At 38.8% G+C, this 23,914-nt stretch overlaps 1 protein-coding gene across 22 annotated transcripts in view; it reads right to left on the bottom strand.

Annotated features, from left to right (window-relative positions):
- Positions 1-21,403: 21,403 nt before the first annotated feature.
- Positions 21,404-23,914, bottom strand: part of MPDZ (multiple PDZ domain crumbs cell polarity complex component) — a 94,479-nt gene continuing 91,968 nt past the window's right edge. For all 22 annotated transcript variants that reach the window (XM_063180655.1, XM_063180667.1, XM_063180659.1 and 19 more), the window contains one exon: positions 21,404-23,658. In XM_063180655.1, coding sequence (XP_063036725.1) covers positions 23,512-23,658 — 147 coding nt within the window. In that variant the 3' untranslated portion in view covers positions 21,404-23,511. The remainder of the gene's footprint in view (positions 23,659-23,914) is intronic.

The raw sequence follows: 23,914 nt of genomic DNA on the forward strand, positions 1-23,914 counted from the left end.
CTGCCTAGAATCAGTATTAGTAAAGTAGTGTTCAAGCATCAAGACATTTAGCAGCCCCTGCACATTTGCAGCCATAGGATGATTCCAACACTGTGCCGCTCAACAGTATATTTAGGACACCCCTGCCCCTAGAGATGGCAATTTTCTGTTGTTATTTTAAATACACATCGTGATCTCACCTCTTGGCTCAGAGATTTCTGCATTCTTCCATAAGCTCCCGCACAAAGACTCTTGTGCTTCAGAGCAGATGCCAGAGGGACTGTGTCATTGTCTCGGGAGCCTGGTCTATAGAAAGGCAGATCCCTGCAGAGAGACTGAGATCCTGGTGCTGAGTGTGGAACCTGTGCCCCCACTCTTCTGAGGGACTCTGGGGAGTGTCTTCCCAGGAGCCACTGACTAGTTGACTTCTCTGCCAAGAACAAGTCAAGGAGGTTCCTTGTCAAGGGCTTCTTTCATGCATGCCTTCTTGTAGCCAGCAATCCCATGCACCAGGAAATAGAGCAAAACTTCCAAATTGATAGCAATCTAAACAAGCTGGGTCTCCAGTCCTCTAAAATTTAACAAAGGAAAAATTATTCATCTGCTTCAGATGAACACATCACATCTATGCCGGGTGGAAGGATGTTGGCTGAACAGAATTTAGAAAAAAGACCAAATTCTGCCAGGCTATGGATTAGCAAGTCTTTTGCCACAGCCAAAAGAGGAGAGAGGATTCAGTATAACACTACTGCACTTATAATGGAGGTGTCACTTGCATTTAGTGGCATGCTTTGAGCTCCTTCTAGTAAAATGGTCTATGGAAAATGACCATTTATCTTCAGGATAGCACAGGAATGGTCATAACAAGTTTTGAGAAATGCCAGATAGCAAAAGGCACTCCTACAGTTTCTTGCTCCTTCCTACCTCAAAGTTTATATGAAGTGGTAAATATGGTATCCCAAAGAGTTTTTACCTACATTTCCCGTTTCACCAGAGTAAGTCTAGATCTGATTTTTCAAGATTTGTTCCTGTGAATAGCATCAGTGTTTCCAGCAGGATCATTAACACAGATGAGTATTACTCACACATACAAAATGTGCTTTATTAGGTTCTTACATGATGATATCATGGAAACTCCAGTCTGGATTTGCCCAGATAAACACACCAAGGAAAGAATAGCTAGACAGCTGGCACAAAGATAAGAAACAAAACAGAAAATCCAAAATCATCACTCCATATTAGGTAGTGCAGGTAAGATATTCCATACCAGCTCTCTCGTAACCTACCTTTACCATCTTGCAAATATTCAGCATCTTTCTTAAACCGACTTCATGCTGAATTCATGCTGAACAGTTAGAACACAAAAGCAAGCCACTCATTGCAGACCAAATGCAGTATGGTGCAGTTTTCACAAGTTCCAATAAAAAATCAGCGCCATGGTCACCTCTGGTTAACTTTATGGCACATTTTGTCTCTCCCCTCACATCACAGAAAGCTTTATTTTGTACTCCATTTGTGGGAACAGTGAGAACTTGGGACTTTTTCCCCACAGAATGAAGTTGTTCAAAATTATTTTTGTTTTTAAATGCATTTTATAGAACCTAAGTTATTAAGGTTATATAAGCATGAAAATATAGTATGAACACAGTTATGTAGCATTCTACCAGGAATCTTCAAATTTTTGGAGGGTATTATTATCAGATAAAGGGCATACACAAGGTTCTTGTTATTTCTTACCATCTCTTACCTCCTTGTCGATTTTCCTTCTTGCCAAAAACAGCATCTGCCAACATCTCCTATACCCTGGAGGTGCTTGCACGGATTCTCCAGAAGGCAATCATTTGCTGTCACTGCAGGCTAGTGATAAATCATGGAGCATCACCACTGACAAAAGTGTCATCACTATACCCAATACAGGAGAAGAATATTTGTTTGGAATAGCACATGAAATGATCAGCCGTGCCATGATCTGTATCATGCTGCAGTCTGGTAATTCTTACAGAATTCTATTAATTAATTGTGAGTTGATGAATGACAAATGATGAGTTCTAATGACTTTGAAACTGAGGAGAAAAATGGTTTAAAGTACATCCGGTGAAATACAATTCCAATTCAAGGCAAGGAGGTTCAATATTTTCCCAGTTTCCATGGAGTTTTCCCAGTTCCCAGAAGGATTCCCACAGCTGGAAAGAGAAATATTTGTAGCATTTTATTGATATCACTAAAACTCAAAGTGCAGAAGCATATGCACTGTTTTCTGCAACCTGTTTTTCAGGCCTGCTGTAAGATCAGGAAGACAACACTGCCATGTGTCATAGTTGGGCATTTTCCCAGGGAAAAAGGAAGGTCAAAAAAGATACCCCTATGTTCATGCCTAGCAAAGGGAATATAAGTACATCCTTCAAGCACAAGATGAGTAGCAAGCCAAACAGCCAGGAAGGGCAAAGAAGCAGTATGCTCCATATCAGCATTGGGAAAAAAACAAACACACTATTCTCAGATCACTTCTCATCTGAATCCTGAATTCCAGAATCACATTTACTTGAATCATCTGTATGAAATTAGACAGAGAATTACAAATAAGCTCTCATCAGCTGTTTTTCACATCATTCAATGGCCAAGCACTGATAATATACATCAACCAGACGCAGTCAAGGCAGGAGAGAAAGCAGTTTGAACCAAATTCCTCTTTTGGCCTGAGCTTTGAATCTGGCTCCCAAATGCTCTGGGCAACACAGGCAGAGGGCAAACTGTGCTTCAAAATACAGTGTGTTAAGAGATGTTCCAAGCACCTGTGGCATATTTTTCCACAGTGCAAAGCCTCACAGAAATATTGCATATTCTGGAAAGAGTCACTGTTGTATTTGACCTAATAGAAGACATATCACACTGAATCCATTGTCTCGAGTGTCATCTTATTAGCACAAATCAAACCATGCTTTAGGATAATGTGGTAAATCACAGATCTAGAGTGCCCACGCAAATATTTTCACTGCAATATCTTTTTGATTTTTAGGGTGGGACAGATGATGAGTGGAGGGGAGGGGCTGCAGGGTTGGGGAAGATTTACCTCAATATGCAGGTATCTTACAACACCTCTTGGTCAACAGGATACACAAGAGAAATGTCCAGCATAGAGGAAGGGTGAAAGAGGCACAGCTCAAATACATGCTCTCTGTAATTTGCAGTAACGTATTTGTACTATGGATTTACAATAAATCTTTGTTGCTTCAAATTTACTAGTATATTTATAACTCCAGATTTTAACATTCCTCATAAGGTCACAGATACATTTAAAAAAATAGTAACGTTCCTGGGACATGCTGAAGCAGATGGACTAGTCAATGCAGCTACAGTAATTTATAGAGAGGAAAATTTATTTGTTTATGCCTATACTGTGATACCACCTACCAGATTTTTAATCACTCATTTTGTATTTCAATTCAAACTTGGTCAACAACAACTTCTATATTTTAGCAAACTTTTTAAAAATAGGCAGTTGAATGCACAGGATTCAGCTGAAAATCTTCCAAGTAAATTAAAAAATCAGGTGAACAGGAATACATTATGCATTACAACTTCATCTAAAAAAACCAATCAATGGAATTCTGTCTGTAACCTCAGCACGAAAGGAAATTTGTGTAGAAAAGCAAATCAATGTCCCCTGAATTTTCTGGAAGTTTAACTGATGCTCTCAATGGGGATCATTGACATTGGTTTATCGGGAGAGATAACTTAACTCGTTTGCCTCAACCAGTTGTAAGTAAAGATAGGGAAGAATAAATAGTCTGCCTAAACTCAAGGAATACCCTAAAATAACTTTCAGAAGGCAACAACATGTTCAGTTAACCAGAAGCTACACTAAAATTGGTATTTTATAACACTGACACAAACAGGTGTGCATAACCTTCCATGGGTAATTTTTTACATATAATTTATGTGGTGGCCTTAAGCTGAAATACAACAGTCACCACTAACATCCTTGATTCTTTAAAAAGTTCTTGTTTTATGTGAAATATTATTTTTCTTCTTTGTTGTCTTTGGCACCAGTACCTGCAGGAAATAAATTCCATTCCTAGAACAATAGTGTCTTGTATTACAAGTGCACGTTCACATGCAAGCATGACCATGCTACACAGCAAGGCCAAATCATTTGGGAGTAAAATACAGAAAAAGGACTTTCATCGAGTTCTGATACCTATGAACTGGAAGATCCTAGCACTAATTTTATTTTGCCATTAACTTGAAGGAGTTTTCTTGCTCTCACCTGTGACAGGTGACTGAGACAAAAAAAGGAAGATGCAATTTCTTAATAGGTACAAGTTACCAGAAAATTTAAAGGCACTTATTATTGGAAAAAAACCCCCAATCCTAAAAGAAAAAAAAAATAAAATCCATGTCATGTCTCCCAGATGTCATCTGTTTCTTTAAGAATCAAACATAATGTAAATATTTAATTCAGAGTCTGGCAAAGTTAAAGGTATATATGGACATATAAAGAAATTTTATGAAAGAGGCCCAAATCAACATATTATGTGCTTCTCATTACCCAAAAATATATGGTGAAGCTGAGCTTCAGTCTGATATTGCAGACTGGGGAGAATTTACTATTGATTCCAAAAATTATTTGTATTGATGGCAGGAAAGGAAGTACTTCATGCAGTAAAGTTTTGAAACAGATTATGTAGAGAGCTCAGTAATACAAATATAGAATGCAAACCATGTTGCTTGCTTGAAAAATGTATGCAACCTCCACTAGAATGAATGAACACCATGGCAATTAACCTCTGAGAGCCACATGAACAAGCATTGCACAAAGCAGGCCGTTGGGCAGTGCCATCAGCCTTGAAGAAAAGCAGTGTCACTGAAATTGTCACCCAGTAGAAATTCACTCTCGAGAATTAAAGCTTTAACACTCAGTACCTTCCTGTTTCCTGAGAAAGAAAAGCTGTGTCTGTGTGAGAAAATGGGGGAGGGCACTGTCTGAGCAGTCCCTGCCAGCAGAGGGTTAGCTCCAGGCCTTGTGTGTAAGGCTGCCACCGAAGGCAGGACACCCGAGTGACCGAGCTGCGCTCGGCGGCGCCGCGTCGAGAACAACGCGCACCCCGCAGCGGCGGGATGCAGCTGCTCAGAACAGCCTGGCCAGGCCAGTTAAAACTGAAATATCTGGAGCTGAGCATTTAAATGAACAGACCAAATTATGGGTCCAAATTAAAAGCTATCTCACTGAGCTGCTCTTTAACTCCCAGAATGTAAACCCAGGACCAAGACTGTTTGCTTCTTCCTCGATCTGTAAGAATGAAGAAGAGGTTAGACACAGCATTATGAATAGGCCAAGCTGAATTCCAAGAAGCCATATCAGAATTAACCTATGACTTCCTACTCATTAAATCCAAGCATGAAACCTTTCTTGGTACAGCAGTTCAAACTCCCAAGCCTGTGAATGTAACATTTTTGTCTCAGACAACATAAAAGCATCATTAGACAACTGTTACAAATTAAGTGATGGAAAAAAAAGAAGCAGCATGGAAAGAAACTAAAAGCTATTATTTTTATCTGTAAATCACCAGGTTTCAAAAACATAATGAAGGACTGCTAAAGTCACACCAGCTGTTTTAAATACATGTAGTGGAGGAGGGCTTAGTTAATAATTGATGAAGTACTAAGAAAAAGAAGAAGACAAATCTGAAGAACTAAATAACCAAAGAGCAAAAACATTACAAGAAAGGTGGGGCGTGGGCAGACAGGGAGGGAATCTATTTTCATAGGGCAGTTTTCAAGTAAAAAAGGCAGTTATTTTAATTTCACTGATTACAGAAATCTGCCTATTAACATAGTCAGAGATAATGATTCCTAATATATTTTTGCTGACCCAGTATTCCTGCTGGGCATTCTATGCTGTCATTTCCATCACAAAGGCATGTACAACCAGCTTGCTTCAAGCAATGGGTTTTCAGCAATCACTCAGTTCAGACATTCGGTGCATTCACATCCAGAAAATTTTGCAAATAAATAACAATCACTAAAAAAAAGGGAACAAACTCACAAACTCCCCTCTATTCAATTTTAAATTCACCACCTTCTGGGTGAGTCCAATTGGGCTCCCTTAGTCATATGGAAAAACCCTGCACAGTGTGACAAGACAAGCACAAATAAAAAATATGAAACAGATGTTTGTCAGATCACATATACGCAAGAGAATTCAGATATTCTTGCCACGCTGATAAGGCACTTGCAGATTTTTGCTGATGAGGAAAGCATCAGCAAACTGGGGAAGAAGAGCCACTGCCTGGAGCTCTCCAGACCAGCTCCTTCCTGCTGCTCTGCCCTCTGCCACCAGCTCCAGCTACATCCTTACACTGGTGGCTTGGTGGTTACAAATAGTCCTTAGATTATGCCCTTGCTTTCTTTCTTTAGAGTTTGCAATTTTTATGTAGGTGTTTTCTCTCTTAGAAAATGCTCTTTGATCTTTATACACCTCATGGTGCTGTGCCAACCACCCTCCATCTGTTTGTAATATTCTCATTTTTATTTCTCTGCAGAGTTTTTCTGCTCACTTTTGCTCCCTATTGGTGCTCGCACTTCTCTGAGATATTGTGCAGCTGGGTGGGATCCAAGCTGAATCTTTATCTTCTAGGGCATTCCACCTAAACAGCATGGGTTACTCTGAGACAGAGATTCCTGTTTGGAGAAGGCACTTTCCCACAGAATGCAGATCACTTTTCTAATGAGTGTCAGTGGAATCATATCTGGACTCTGCTTACAGAAATCCTATCCACAGTTTTCTTCACTATCTCAGGGGAAGTCAGAGAATTGGGAGAAACAGAAAAATCCCTCATTAAGAGAACAACATTGACAGAAACTAGGCTGAATTGCAAAATATTCTTACTGTGATAGGAGGATTTCCAGTGCTTGAACTCAGGTTTTAGGAACAGCAATATGAACACCCCAGATAAAAGTGCAAAAATTTTGCATAATACATATAATGGTGTTATTTATCTCATCTGGCAATGAAGACTTTCTTAAAAATTCAAATTAGCTGTTTTAGAGAATTCAAATCTGTAGGGATAATACACAGCCAAAATTATGAGAGGTAGGAGTGGCTATAATTTCTTCCTACTGACTCATTTGACCCTCTCAGCTTCCTGATTCCCGACTTTTTTAATGCCTACACTACTCCTTTTCATGTATTTTGGGTTCTTTTCCATAACAAAACTAAAAAAAAAAAACTTAAATAAACCAAGGGAAGAAAAAAAATCAAACACCTGCTACAGTATCAATTACTTGTTACAGTTAAGATTTAAGAGGCATTAACACCAGAAGGCATGTTCATTTTAAATGTAAATATGTAAAGAGAGTTCAGTGAGGTTAAAAGTGCTGCCATGAATTGCAGACAAATTTCCAGAATCACAGGATTTTATTTAGACATCTTATCACCCTTGAACTTACTGGGAAATCAGACTAAAATTTCTTAAATAAATGTATACTGGGAAGGCAGCCTGGGTATGAACAACAACCTAAAATCAGGGTCACATAGACAATGTGCCCGCCACTCAGCATGAGATGCCAACCACTCCCTGGCAGGAGTTGCTGCTTTTTGGCTAGTGGCAGGTATGCTGCTTTACTATGAACTAAGAAGATTTGCATAGACACAGGTGCAAATCCTGCACACCAAAACAATCAGACCAAGTGCACATGATGGTTTCTTCTGCCAGAACTTCTGCTCTGAAATGTAGGTAGAAGCAGATGAATGCATTCACATAATTCAGGATGATTTGTGGCTTTAGAAATGAGTAGGAAGCATCAGCAGTTTCCTTCTCACAGGAGGTTTTTGCTTTTAAAGTGGAAGGCACAACAAAACATTCTCAGACAAAGCAAGTCCAGAAAATTAACTGTATTTGATTGAATTTACTCTTCCACTATAGTGGAGATGTCTCAGATAAAGTATCTGAGACTGAACAGTTGTGTTTAATTAGCTTAGTTTTACCTGTATATTTTTGTCACTGATTTGTCACAGGAAACTGTATTTTTCCATGATTCAGAGGAAAGCAACTTCTTTAGCTCAAAGGACTAAAAACTTCAGTTGAAATAAAGAGAACAGACTCAGGACAAAATGCTGTACACCATTTTATGACAGCCAGAGACAGAAAATATTTTTTGACCTCCTTTTCAAAAGCATAGTGCAGTAGCTGAGCATTAAATAACAGCTCAATAGGTTTTCATCAATGCAGAAAGATAATTATCTGGGAAAACTTATATAACATCCAACACACAAGGTCAAAGATGAAGATATTTTTACCCATGGTCTGTAAGCCTCCCTCCTGCATGAAGTAATTTCTTGGATAGAAAGAACTCACCATCTTCACAGGGCTGGACACCAATTACTTATTATTTTAGCACCAATTCATTTTCCTTCATGTTGAGCCTATTAGGGAAATTCATTATGGAGTCCCACTGGTTATTCTACTCTGCTCCAGTCCTATCCATGAATCCATACTGACCAACCAAACTGCTTCTTTCTTTATTTCAGAAGTAAATCTAAAAGTGTTACTTTTTGTTCTTTACCAGAAAAAAAATGTTATGGGCCTCTTTCAGCTTGTTTCATTGACTTGCCTTTTCTCTTTTTCCTAGAATATGTAACTATTGCCCTTGTAACAAAAGAGATCCCAGTGCACAGTTAATCTACGCCAGTTAACAGCCAAAATTCTGATATGAATAAAGGGCAGAATCTCACAGTCCTTGCAGTAGGAGCCAAGAGTTTCAATTATTAACCCATCACATTTACTGCATTAAACAGATCATTAATGTTCTCAGCAACCATAATTGAGTCAACACCACACAGCAATTGTAAATGCACCTCATGTGAGTACTGCTGCTTACCTGGCTCTATGTATGACATCTTCAGGGCTGGTATGGGAACAATTCTGGTATAGACTCCTATTTCTCAGTGGTGCCTCATTTAAAGTTTTATTTTCCTCTTGCTGAGATTCTGCCATTTCTGACACTAAGCAATAGACCTCCATAGGGAAATACTGCCTTCCTTAAAACTAGAGCACTGAGATTGGTTTCAGTGTGGTCAGAGTTTATTCTGGTGAGCGCGGGACTTCTCATTGAAACGTGCGTAACAGGTGGTGCTGCAAATTGTGGAGTTGAAGGACTGAGAACAAAGAGTATTTTTTAGTCTTTCATAAGGTTCTTGCCAGGTTTGGGGGCAACTCTGCAGGCTATATAGGAAAACCCAGTTTAACCCAGTTGGCTGTGAGCCAACATGAAGAAAAATTTCACTGACATATCTGGGATGATATCCTGGCAGTTGTTTCCTACCACCTCCCTCTAAACCACTGATTCTGACAAACTGGAGGTGGATCTTGGGCTGATAGTTTGACCATACTAATGGAGTGACATATGATACATTTCCAGATAAATGGAGTTCTCGTCAGTACTCCAATTTGTGCGTTTATATGCCACGGGATTCAAGCTTGACAACAGCTACAATGAAATCTTTAGCCTATAAATGTGATCCATTTTCTATGCCATCTTCATCACAAGCAAATCCCATCTCAGTTTGCCAACAGCTGACGCAAAGTCTTTGACAATCTCAGAAATGAGCATCAGTTTTAAAAACATGTTTCAGGTTTCCTTGAACATTTTAACATTTCTCTTGTGTTAATAGTTTCAAGACAAATACAAGTTTCCTGGTCAACTCTGTATCAGATACAGCATCTTGCTACAAAAATCTACATTTTCCCACTTGAACACCTTTATTGAATAACATTGGTGCTGGCATTACTGCCTTTCCAGTCCTAGTTATTATTAATTCTCTATTGATTTACTATTAAGAAGGGAAAACTGCTTCCAATGAATATCTTACAATAGCTTAAATAATTTAAATCCATTAAAAATTTTATAGCTGTATAATTATCACTTATAAATTAAGTGATGCAATTAGTGAGCAATATAAATAGTCTCACCCTCTACAGGTGCCAGCCCAAAGAAATTTCCAGTCCTTTGCATAGAGCAGAACATCATATGATTTGTCACTAAGGCAGTTGTGAGCTGGTAACTCCCCTGCTAGGTGCTCCAGTGGTGCTGCAGGTAAACAGCTGGGTGTCAGCCTTTTTCCCCACTGTGCTGGGAAGTAATGTCTTCCTGGATGACCTTTCCTACCCTGAGGAAAATGTTCAAGATTTTGGACGCTGGAAAGACTGAGGTTCATAGCCCTAACTGAATGAAGGCTGAGGTGATGTGTAAAACCTAAGAAAGCAATTCAGTTAACTAGTGTGGGTGGCAAATTAATCTGAGAACTGTTGGTACAGACTACTTGTGGATATTTGACTTTTCCTTTATTCTGTAGAGAGGCATTTGGTAGTCCCAGTGGATGTTCAGACAACAAAATACTTGGAATGCTGTGTGCCAGAGCTCTTCTAAGTAAAGGAAGTGCTATTTTGAAAAAAATCCTTGCCTTAGAAGACTATACACACACACACACACCTATAAATATATATATCCCAGATATCTCTCAGGGGAGCAGTGATAGTGTGATAGTTTCTACAGCTAAACATTTTCCATCTTCTCTGTTCTCTTTGACTGAACTGATTTGATAATTTGTATTCTCTAGAAGTCACTGCCATGTGGAAAAGATCTGCTTCTACTGACATTTTTCTGCACATCAACCATGAGAAATGGCAAGTGCTCCCTTGTCCGTGACAAGTGTTTTGATTTTGCTCCAGTATTTGAGAGGACAAGAGGAGTAGGGTCTGAGGACTAAGACCATCCAAATTACTTGGACAAGCATTTTGGTTACTTGGACGTAACCAAGTTCAGCTTTCTTTTAGGCCTACAGTCAACTGGTCATTTCCAGAATTCCAAGCAGTTTGTATGGAGCTCTCCCAAGTCAAAGCCCCTGCACTGAAGTCCTTTTTCAAATGAGCTGTCATGTGACAACCCAAAGACAAGTGCACACTGCTTCTCATCTCTCCAGGTGTGCCAGATCCAGCACACAGATTCCAGCAAAGTGCTGGAATTTGACCTGCCTTTGCTCTGATGCACCATGCAATATGGAGCACTATAGAGGGGGATCCCTGCTGAAAAAAGTGCACCAGCTTTTTGGGCCAGGCCTGTCCTGCTTCTCCAGTCCAGCTGTAATTCCCTCTGAACAGAAACAAGTGTCTGACACATCTTCCCTGGCACACCTTGTCCTTTTCATTTCCTAAAACAAAAAGTATGTATAATATGATTCTAGGGTTTAAACTGTATTTTTTGACATTTCACAGAGCATTAAAATGCCACATTTCTAAGCAGTAAGCAATAATTACATATTAAGGCAAGATAGAGAATAGCTTTGATAATGTGCAAACATGTACCCATGGCAATGAATAGGAATTTTTACCTTCAATGGGTCAAATTGTGCAGCTGAAATCTCATCACAACTACATTTTGGCTGAAAAAATATACATTTGGATGAAAAATGGGCATTTGCTCTGGCCCCTTGAGGGCCAGGGAGCTCTGATGACACCACTGGACTGATCATGCCTTAAAGCATTTGGACTGCTTGACAATTATTTTTCCATAACAGTAGTTTCTGGGTATATTTACAGTACAACTGCTGGAAACTTTTATTGAACAGATGATAAAGGATGAGTTACTTTCAGGTGATTTGGCTGTGAGGAAAATTTATACTTTGCAAATTTAATTCAGATCTGCCCTGCTTGACTAGTTCACTGTCACAAAGACAGCTCCTTACTATAGTTGTCTTAATTCCATTTGCATGTTTTGTCTGCTCAAGCAGTAGGTCTTTGGAAAAGCAAAGAAGGAAACAATGATTACATGGATAGAGAGGGAAAACGTTCCAGCTGAAATTCGGATTTATTTTCCCACATCACCTAAATCAGGGGCCTATCAATAAAACATACAAAACATGTAACTACTTCTCTCTTGAGTTGTGCTTAGCTTCAGATATTACCCATCTTTTGGACTGTCTGCTGCTTACTTTCAGGTCACCACATCTCTCCTCTGAACACCACATAATCCAAAGGCAGGTTTTTGGGGTTGCTACACTTTGAAAAAGACAAGTAGTTTTGTTTTATTTTGGTAGTGTACCTGGTTAATCTTAACTGTCTTCAGGGATTAAAATACAGCAGTCTCAATCTCTGGTGTGTCTGTATGACATGTAGACGACAGTCTGCTGTTTAATGAAAATCAAACGGAGATGGTTTAGCAGGTGTCACAGAGCATGATTTTCCCAAGCTACTTGTTATCAGCAGAAACGCCTAGGCAGGAATGTTCTCACCCTTTCTTGAGCTGGGCCTTTTACTCAGATGTACTGTAAGCACTAGAACAGGGTCCAGAGAGCACCAGAAAGGCAAAGCCTGCCTGCACCTCTCCTGAGACAGGATAGCATAGTAATATGTGGCTTCTAAAGTTTTCAGTCAGATACCTTTGCTAATGCTTGCTTTTGGTGACTGTCAGCAACCACACACAGCACGGCTTATGTCTTGCACACACCATCTATCTTGCCATCTCACACGTTCACTCTGCTTTTTCGGGAACCACATGTGTTGTTGACACAAATTCTGTCTTTTCCAGCTTACAAATCCCCCTGCCAAGCACATTTTTTTTAAATTAAATAATGCTTGGCGGTGTATACAAGCAAACAATTGCCCACACAAATTTGGTGCAAGCAAGTGTAAGACTACAGCAACAGAGCAGAGGAAGTTGGGTTTAATCATTAAAATGTGTCAAGTGCGGGTTCAGCAATTGTTTTTGTTCAACAAACCATGCTATGTTATTGTGTGGTTAGCTTTCCTGGGCTACAGATTGAGCCTAAAACAAGCTTTAATAAAACACCCAGCTTTTGTGACAAAATGGAGGACCATCTCACTGTCACTACTCTCCCCCTACTCTGACCTTTTCTCACAGATGAGGGCTGAATGACCTACCATTTTGAGACTTCACTGCGTTGCAGACACAGACAACACTGTATTGAGGACCAAATACAGTTATCAAGGAGGTTTTGTGTCTTCCCAAATACAGCAGCAAATGGGTTAAGAAATTAAGTTTGGCCCTCCAGCTCTTGAGGTTGTTTTGCATTCTGTCACTTCAGATGCTTCAGTATGTACCATTCTCACCTGGTCCTACTACTTCACCCAGCATCTGGCCATTGCAATCCGCTTGATTAACTTTTAGCTACAGCAGTGTTCCTGGGACTTTGATTATGACTTAATTCCCATGCAAAAAGTAAAACAAGGAAAAATTTACCCATGGTAATTTGAGAAGTAGTCCTGCATCTAAATGAAGTCATACCCAATGCTGATGAAAGAGCACTTGAAAACAAAGAGTAACCAAATGCCTCAGGCCATTTCATCATCTCAGCTACACAGGAGTAAATATGAAAGGCCTCTGATGTCGATTAATAGGCATCACAGGTATGTAAATGATATCTCAATTTGGCATGCTATAACTTACTTGCTCTTAGATCTTAAAATACCCTAAAGTGTAACTTTATAACACAAGAAAACTGTTCTTAATTCCCTACAAATACTCCATGTAAATTTAAAATTAAGTTAATTGGAAAAGAAACCTTTTATAAAGAAAATAAATACTTTAAACTATATATTAAAGATCAGAGATTACTTGGGGGAAAAAAATCTTGCTTCAGGTTTCACTACAGATTAGAAATACTATCAGAAAAAACCCCAAAAATCTAAAACACCAGTTTCTTTTCTCATTTTTCCTACTCTGCACTAATGCCATCCTACAGCTTCCAGGCATTATAATCTTGTTTACCAAAGCATGTGTGCCTTCACTTACTACTTCCTTGTGGTAACACCAGTTTCTTCAAAAAGAATGGCAAACAAGGCTCCAAACTTTCAAAAATAACTGGTTAGAATTGCATGTTGGCAATTCAACTAATTTTTACAACCTCTAATATGCTGAATACAGGTTGTCTTATGCCCAAGTGTTTCATACCTTTGTCTTTACTGGGGAAATCTTCCCCACTCTAGCCACACACAAGCTTATGGGCACAGCCTTGACAGGTCTCTAAACTCACATGAAAAAGATTCTCAGTGTTCTGACAGCAGGTTTCCAAAACAAGGACTCTCCCCCCTAAAAGAGTTATTGAATTACACAACTCATAATCTGCAAAGCACTGTCCCCACACCCCACATAGAAAAAAAAAAACAAACTGCAATAAGCAGGATGCTGCAGATAGGTTTCTGAGATTGTACTTTACCCTACCTAGAAGTTGCTTATACACACATGCACAGATGGATTCACACTGAGACTTTACACATCTCTTGGCCTTCTCACTGTCTGGCTGTAAGTTAATGGGTGTGAGAACAATGCCAGTATGTGCCACTTTAAGAACAGCCTTTTATGTAACCCAGATTAAAATTTAACTGGCCTGTTTCACTATTCAGTATGTGCAGCTTTTTCAATGGGATCTGATAAAGATCAGTTTTGCTGGAACTTGTTTTCATAGCACTTAAAAAAACAGCTTCCCTGCCACTGGCACTTGAAGCAAAACAAGCTGCATTTGAGAATGAAGTAACAAGTTTAGTATGGTTTTACATGTCCAATAACTATAAGGCCAAAAAGGGGCTGGAATGATTTCTAGTACAGTGTCAGTTGCCAGTCTTGCTTTAGTTGCACCATCACATTAGTTCACCTCCTAGTCCTGTAGGCTTTACTGGCCTGGCAACTGCAAATAGCTGTCAACTACTAAAGGATGCCTGAAGCAGTGTAAAAGTGTGACAGAGAACCTTACTCAGCTCCATCCTCGCATTATGGCCTCTTATCACTAAGGAAGTTCAGCTCTCCAAGCTGAAGTTGAGGAACTGGCGTGGGAGGAAACAGGAGAGCTGCAAAATCTTCATTTAAATTGTGGAGAAACAGATGATCAACCTTCAGTTCCGTTAAATTTCTTATCTTGTTTAAACATGTGCCTCTCACATACTGTCAAGAAAAGGTGAATTTATAGAAACTGGTAGGTAATGATATTCTGGGTGTGCTGCAAGTGCAAGCAAGCATCAAAGACAGCCCATGCATCTCCTGATAACAGGCTGTCATTTCTGCAAGAAACAGTTCACTGGCTGAATGAGTTCACATATGCATCAGCCCAGTCCACTGGGAACTCTTGTGAGCCCGTATCGATGACAGCCAAGACTGAGGTGCTTGAAGTCCCCATTCCTAAGATGAAGCACACCTATAGCAAACAAGCCCCAATACAGTTGCACAGTTTGATATCAGTTTGTTTAACGTACTTCAGAAGCAAGGCACAGGTGGTAGATGCCCTGAGCTGATTACGAATCTCTCCTTCAAGACAAGCATTTAGGACACATTACTCCAGGAGTTCAAGACCATCAAACTTCAGATTTTAGATCCTTGTGAAAAACTCTTAAGACATTATCATGGGAGGATGTGGCATTTGGTATAAAACCCCTGTTAGTAAATAACAGAAGAATTTGTGATTACTTTGAAGTTACTTTGAAACTGAATTGAGGAATGCAGTTTTCAGAGGAGACACAAAGTTCTTACCTCAAACTGCAGCTACAGCACCATGCATACCTGTGGGTATTCCTCAAGACTGCCACAAAAAACTTTATGAACGTGCAAAACAAAATTACCTACGTGCATTAAGTACATAGTTTGCAAAGAGGACTGCAAAACCTATGAAAATGCACTGTAGATGCAGGCAGAAACCCATGCATTTCTCCTAAAACCTTTATGCCTTTCCTTACCCAAGTTCATACGGGACTTCTTGAAAGGCTATCAGCAAGGAAATCGAAGCAGTACCTTTATAGCTTTCATAGCAGAAATGAGAAAGATCAGTCCCTGCATTCTCATATAGGTCATCAGTAAAGATTTCTTCAAGATCCTAAACTATATTTGAAAAAGTAAAAGTGATGAATAATTTTGCAAGGGACAAACTTAGAGACAGTGACAGACTTTTTATTCTCTCTGCAAATAAACTGAGGATTTTTTGATGCATATTTTTGGAAAGCATAATATCCCTGTAGATATTTTTAGAGGTGTTTTTATTTTAAAGCATTCATTTTGTGATGCCCAGTGTTGAACATTTTGGATTTAATGCATATTTTGTTGAAGCTTGTGGTTTTCAATAAAGTTCAAAAACATTAAAACCAGGGTCAGAATAGGGCAACTGTTGAAGCTACTACTATGTGGTTTTCTGCTTGGAAATGTATCAGTGTAGACATTTTAAATACACCAGAAGGTAAAATAACATTCACCTGACTGAATAATTTTCATTAGGCTGCTGATATGAGCTGAACACCAACAACAGGCTGCAGTGGTTGCTTGTTTTGGAGTGCTTGTGTTCGTTTAAATCTCTGCAACCCATGCAGTTTGAGATTTACCTTGATTCTCTAGTGCTATCTAGTGGCTATTACTGAAAATTATTAATGTCTATGAACGTAGCAAAATACAAGTCAGCTTTTATCAACCGATTTAGGTCCTTCTTACAGGGTTTATGCGTACATATGACTTCAAAGTGCGCATATGGGGCTGTGCAGTAGAGCCAAATAGCCTCTCCCACAAAGCTTCAGCACCTGGAGCTCCCAGGCTAAGTGCACAAGCTGAAACCAGCCGCTGACTGCACGAACACTTGGCTTGTTGGTTTTTTAATACAAGAGAAACACTCACAGAGCCATCTCCATGCCTATTTGTTCTTAAATAAGTGACCACTTCCCCTTTCCTGCTACACCTTAATTTAACTTACCCCTCTCCTTTTAACTCAAGTCACTTTTGAATTGGATGTTCGTACTATGGCAGTTGCAGCCCTCTTTCAAAACAGAGAAACTACACAGGCTGCCAGATGTCAGTAAATACCTTTGTCTCCTTGCTGCTGGCTGCCCAGCATTTCTGTTTGGTTCACCTCCTCCTTGACCTGTAGAATGAAACCAACACAGTTCTGGCTTGATCAGAGATTTGTTAGCTTGGCCAACAGATTCAAGGTTTACACTCAAGTGAGAGTCCAAAATATATGTACATTGAGTTCAAGCCATCAGTAAAGTAAAACTGAGTATAATTTCTGTACATAAAAGGAACAATTCTATGAATGTGAGGTCTTCCACATGGGCCTAAACAGAAGGCTTCTGTGAGTGAGGAACTGTGAAGTGTATTCACTTGTTGAGGTGATTTTAGCCCCAGAAACATAGCATCAATATCCCAGACCCAAACATTTCTCATCTTCAAATAGGACTTCATTGTCCTGAAAGCAGAACCTGGAACGTGTTCCATTGTTAAACTTACCAGATTAACAGAAAAGATGTACATTCACATTAGAAAAAGGTTCACTGGAAATCACAAAATCACAAAGAAGAAACAGATAATGCCTCTGCTGCAGTTTTTTTCTGACATTAAATAGACATTTATTCTATTTCTAAAAAACCTTTGAAAACATATATATATATTAAATAGGATTAGACTACCAATTTAAATTTCTTCTGTAAGGGAAAAAAAACAAACATATGTGGTAGGAAATATCTGCAGGCCAATAGTTAGCACTTACACAGTACTATTCCCAGATCTACACATGCACACACGTGCACGAGCACACACAGAGCCTTTGACATCCTCCCCTCACACATAATTTCCTCCCCCTCCCACCCCAGCCCAATGCACACACTCCAATCAAAAGAAATGGGAGCAGGAGAAGTGCAGACAACAATGGTTTGGCTTCTGGCATAATAGCATGCCTTGAACAGACTCTGACTTGGAGTGGAAAGTAGAGAACATATTGCAGCAAACAAACTGTTAATGAGCTATTTCTACTAAATGTTAATATTCCATAAATCTGCACTTGAAGCAAAGGTCCAGTTGTATTCTTTTTCTTCCTGCTCTAGCAACTACAATAGAAAAAAAGCTTTTTTTCAGAGGGAGACTGCATACACAGAATTCTGATGGTCAGGTTCAATTTGAAACAAACAAAAGCCCAATTGTTCCTAGGAAGATAAGGGACAGATTGAAGTGAGCATGCTCGGTCACAATAGGAAAATCAGCTCAGATCAGGAGGTTCCTACCTTGTCTTAAGTAATTCTCCTTCCTGCCCAGATTTGTCCTTATTGCAAAGGTTTTGTTAATTTAGCAAAAAGGCAATCACTACTGTCATTCAGTGTTGTGAAAGAGGCTGTAAAACTCTTATCATGAGAGTGTGTCCATAAACATTTTTGTGAAATAATCAACATACATATTTAGTTAGAACAACCTCTAGATCTACGTTAACAATAAATTCAAGTGCAGTACTTTTCCTTATGTATATGCTTAAAAAGGGTATGAAGTGAATATATTATGAGGTAAATATGAATATTAGCATTTTTACCCTTCTGGTCTCGGTGACAGTAACAAAGGTTAATGCTTTTCCCATATGACAATCTTTTACTATCACCTATCCTCAGTGGTCTATCACAAACAGGAATTCCAGTGAACATCTGCTGCCTTAACAGTTAGGACTGTATTGAGGGCTGGCTGACTGGCTGGCTGGCTGGCTGGCTGGCTATCTATCTATCTATCTATCTATCTATCTATCTATCTATCTCTCTCTCTCTCTCTCTCTCTCTCTCTATCTCTCTCATTTGCAATACTGGTCTTTCTGCTTTCAAGAGACATATTCACATTTAACAACAAGTAATGAATATATTTTTTTCAGTCAAAACTGTATATGTTTTTGACAGTTTTTGATAAATATTCCCCCAAAAAGAAGTACAGCTTATTACTTATTAACTACCCAAGGTGCTGCTCCCAAAGCTCTTGTAAAATTCCCAATAATATGAAACCTTGAACTGTTGGACACAGCGGCTTTGGCATCCCTGTGATGACAAGGCATTTCAATGTTACAGCCTGAAAAGACCCTTCATGTGCCTCAGCCTAAGTGCTTGTGTGAGGTGCGTACACTAGAAACTTCATTACCTCTAACTGGTGTGCAGTAGTGGAAATCCGATAATGCGTCATTTAAATGTACCCCATGCCCTCAGTTCTCTGAGGCCTGGTATTATTCTGTGACTGTGGACAGTGAGGAGCATGAACAAAACACTATGACAACACACCAAACTGACACTCTGTTGTTGAACAGTGCTGCACAGAACTCAAAAAGTCAACCGACATCCCACAGAAATACTCGAGAAGAGCACTCACTCTCTTTTAGGTATAACATCTACCTTGGTCAGTCAAAGCTGACCAAGGTAGATGTTATACCTAAAAGTTTTAGTTTTAATTAAACTGAATTCACTTAATGAAGTGCAATTGTAACTAATAAAATACCAAAGGCTGAAATACCAGAAAATACTAACAAGTGTTAACAAATTCAAAGCCTCTCCTTTTAAACAAAAAGCTGTCTCTTGTCTGCCTATGGACAAACTGGACATCTAATTGCAAGCACTTAAAAAATCTGTGTAGTACTGGCAGTCACAAAAACAACTTACCTGTTTTTATATGTGATTCCAACACTCCTTTGATGTAATAAAAAGTATTTGTTATGTAATTTATGCATTTAAGCATATATGAAGATCAAAAACAATGGACTGAACAGAAAGTAGTCTGAAGTGAAATAGTAAGTGAAAACCTGCTTGGCTCACTTTCATAAACCAACTTGCTGCTGTAACTAAAGAAAAAAATCTTCAGTTGCAAACTAATTAATTTAGTTTGGACAATTCTGTTGTTTTCAGCTCAGGTATATGCAGCTTTTAGAATTAATATCTTACCAGAATTTAATCTCCTTTCTACTGAGACATGAGAAGCAGTATGTACATTTTTTCCACCCATTTCAAACAATCATTTTCACAGAGAGTAGAAAGCTTAGGAAGATTTTATGTCAGGAGAATAAGAACACAGGAACCTCAATCTAATTGGGCATAATTTTCTACTAGGTGTATTCTTCTCAAGTGTTTGAATTGGATCTTCTTACCTGTCATGGTTGCCACTTCCAAGAATACAGGTGGCCAAACTTCACAAGTAAATGCATTACCCTGCAACACCAGCTATGGACTAAAACACATTATATTAAAGATCTACATGTCTGTTGAGAAGCATGCATGGTGACCAGTTACAAAAGAAAAATCCACTGTATTCAAAACAAGAAAATACTGTTTACTATTAAAAATATTTACCATTTTAATAAAATTTGTAAAGAATGTGAAAACTTTATTCTAAGTAGCTTCAGTTGGAGCTTAAAAGAGAAGTGCCCTCTACACAGAAATATTTTAGATGCTTCAAACTATTTGTTTTTAAAAAGCAAGCAAAAGTGTGTGTAGAAATCTTACAAATGCCCCTTTCCAGTGTCACTCCCATTTTGAGGTAAGGCTTTCTTTGCAAATCACTATTAAATGACCTAAGTACTTCCACATCACTTGCAAGTGTCTGTCACCAAAACAAAACATCCTGACACTTAACAACAAGGATGACACTCTCTTCTTCTTCTAGGTCTGTAGAATATACAGTTTCTTTTTTATTTTTCCTTATAAAAAAAGACTGAATAGATTGAAGGAAAGGGGATCAGCAATAGCTATTAAATTCCAACCCTTCTCTCAGCTGAGAATTAACAATACTACTGCTACCATAAAGCTAACCCAGAAATAAAATCTAACAGAAGAATGAACAGAAAAGCAGCCATGCCAACAATACCTCCTCACTGTCAAGAAATGAAATATGTGCATTCCTATGAAGCTGTCCTTTGTTCAGACCCATACTTTCAAAAAGTGACAGTCCCTTTCACTAATACCACTCTAAAATTAAAGTTTTTCATTAATACCACTCTGATTACCCCTCAGCAATACATAACTGAGAGTTAAAAAAGGGGCTGGATATCTGCCCAGACAATGGGATGGGGCCTTTAAGATGCCAGACCCTTCCAAACTTGTAACATGGTAACGTGGAAAAAATGTAACCAAAACCATAAAACTTGGCAGAACTGGCCCACAGCACCTTAGAGGACTAACTCCTGTGACTGGAAAGTTGCACTGAAAACAAAATGATACAGAAAACCAAACATCCTAAGCCTGAAAAGCCTATTACTACATGGTCTAGTGCATGGCAGCCACTAAGTAGTGGTCATGCAACAATTTCCTGGCAAGGGGCTTGGGGGAGAGCCCATTCTCTGAGCCCCAAGCTCCATGGCCCACTATTTTTGTGCCTCATGGCATATCCCATGCCTGAAGGAATGGTTTTTTTAGCAATGATTAACGCTCTGTTACAAAAAAGCAAGACAGTTTCACGGTTTCATGAATTTGCTAAGAGTTTGCAAGTGAAGATACCATTAAAAAAAATCAATTTTTAGAAGATGCTTTAAGGCTTACATCAAGAGTAATGCCTTTTTTCAACTATTAAATTGTTTTGAATTAATCTTTTGCAACAGAATGAATAACGCAAGCATGCTATTATAAAGCAACTAGTAACAAATCCAGCACTTCACTTCATCTAGACAGTTTGAAATTTATTAATTTAAATCCCCCATTGTGACACAAGAGCAGTAACAAAATAGCTGTACACTACTTCTGTTACAAATATAGATACTATTTAAAGTGACTTTACATACTCTAATGTAGGCATTTCTCACTCTATGCAAGGAATAAGTACAAAAGCAAATCAATAACAGCAGCATCCAGCAATGGTACCATCTAGTTTACTGCATCTTAGCCTACCACAATGTAACTACTAGAATAGTTAAAAAGACAAAGAGTGGGTTTTTTTGTTAATTCACTTACACATAGCTATCAATTTGTTAATACTATTTGAGAGACACGCCTAATACTGCTTTTGAGACCCACTAAAATGAATGCCAGTCTTTTGTATTATCCCCTAATAATGGCCTGACCATTGCCTGCATTTTCAGTTCATATTTCTTGTAAATGGTAGTTGAAATAATGGCCTTCTTGCAAAAATTCCATTTTTGCTAATTAACACAAAGCATTCTCCTGCTAAATATCATACTAGTTTGACAGGTATCTTCCTCTCTCAAAAGACTCAGCTAAATCTTTCTGCAGGAAAATAAATCAAGGGAGAAGCATGCTTTATCTGTCAGATACCTAAGAGCATGGCAGGCAAGGGCAAGCAGGTTACAATCAGCTGAGTGTTTCATTGAGTGCAGTTTTTAGATAAAGTTTAGGTAATGAGAAAGTGATGCATTTATTGACCATGCTGCTGATCAAAGAAAGCTCCACAGTTGCAGTGTATTTACTAGATGCTTTTATCTGTGCCTCTAAAATTAATATCCCCAAAATAATAGTTGTAGCTGTCAAAGCTCCTCTTCTGCTTATTACTGATGCAAAACCTCACTACTGTCTTACTACTCACCTCCACTGTGAGGCATTTTCAGGTCTTTACCCAACCTCAACCCATCACTCCTGGCTGTATGCCTCCTCAGTTCAAGGAGGACTCTGCCTTTGCTGCTAGTGATAATGGCAGCAACACCATTAATGTCAATTCCTTCCACACTGGCAATATCCAGACATCTGCTGGCAGCTAAGCAGAGCTGCTCTGAGAGGTTTGTTCAAGGCTCTGAAGCAAACAACTTGCAGAAATGTCTGCACTGACCCTGTACGTGGTGTTGCACATTGGAAGAGGACAACGTTTGCTTACAGACACTTCATATTAGAAAATCTGTTTTCACCCATAAGGACTATAAAATATTCCTACTTTAAAAATATAGTTCTTCTAATACTGCAGTTGTTGGGCATTCTCAATTACCAGGAAGTTTCCACTAGTAATGGATTTTTTCAGTCCTGAGCACAAGTCCCACAAAACCCATAAACAAAACAAACAAACACAAAACAAATCCATCATCACCACTACCAACACAACCCCCTGACACCAAAATAATGAAACCTTCAAACCTAAGCCAAGTGAAACACAGTGTTCTTTTTTCTTTTTTTTCAGATACACCATGACTTATAAAAATTTAAACACAGAAAAGACAAGCAAAAAAATCCACCCAGGTCACCAAACTAGTTTCTCCTATTGAGCATTGTGAAATAATATGGTCATTGGAAAGTCTGGGTTGAAAGGAACCTTAAAAATTGTCTAGTTCCAAAGAACCATCTAGTCTATTAACCATCTGCCTTCAGACTACATACATTTCCCCTTATCTACCAAATCTCTGATTTAGTAGTATTTTCTTTCTTCTATAAATTCATTCCTGTTTTCTGTCTACTGCTACTCCTGCAACCTCCGTGCTGACTTGGTGAATTTATCATTTTTCACACATTATTCAAATATGCAGCCTCTGCTTTTCAACTTTCTTGTGTGGTTATTAATGGCAACATTTTTTTTGTGGTGAATTACTAATAGGAAAAATATCCATGTGTTTTCATTGTCAATATAATTTCATTCCAGTGGTTTGACAGGAAGAGAAGTACTTCTAATGTATACAAAAATATGTTTAAATGTTATTTTTCTTCAGTGTTGTAACACAGTCCTGTGAAGCTGAAAGAGCAAGAAGACTACCCAAACATTTCCATTCTCTTTACTATGTGGAAAGTAAGCAATATTGTCTTATTGACCCAAGCCTGTCAGGCAGCCAGTTCATGACAACACAGTCAAAGTGACTGTTCCTTTGGTCCTTTTCAGAATAGCAACTGCTTCCTCGTGAGTCACCCCTTCTAAACTCTGCCCATTCACAGCAATGATTTGGTCCCCCCTCTTGAGGCGTCCATCTTCTGCTGCTGCACCCTGGAATGATAAAATAAGTAACTGCAGACTCACACATTTCTTTTTCTCCCTGACACACAGTCCTCAAAACAGTCCTGCAACATTTTTCTTTTTCAGGGATACAGATAGAACCAATTGCTGAGAAGACTGCCAATTTTGCAATACACTCTGCCCAGTCTAAGTTCCACATGTAGAAATTGGAACTACATGATTGTTTGGTTCCCTCAACCCTGTTTTTCCAGCTAGTGTAAGATTTAAACCCTAGTATTATAAAAGT

Source organism: Melospiza melodia, chromosome Z, assembly GCF_035770615.1.
Source record: "Melospiza melodia melodia isolate bMelMel2 chromosome Z, bMelMel2.pri, whole genome shotgun sequence".
NCBI lineage: Eukaryota > Metazoa > Chordata > Aves > Passeriformes > Passerellidae > Melospiza > Melospiza melodia.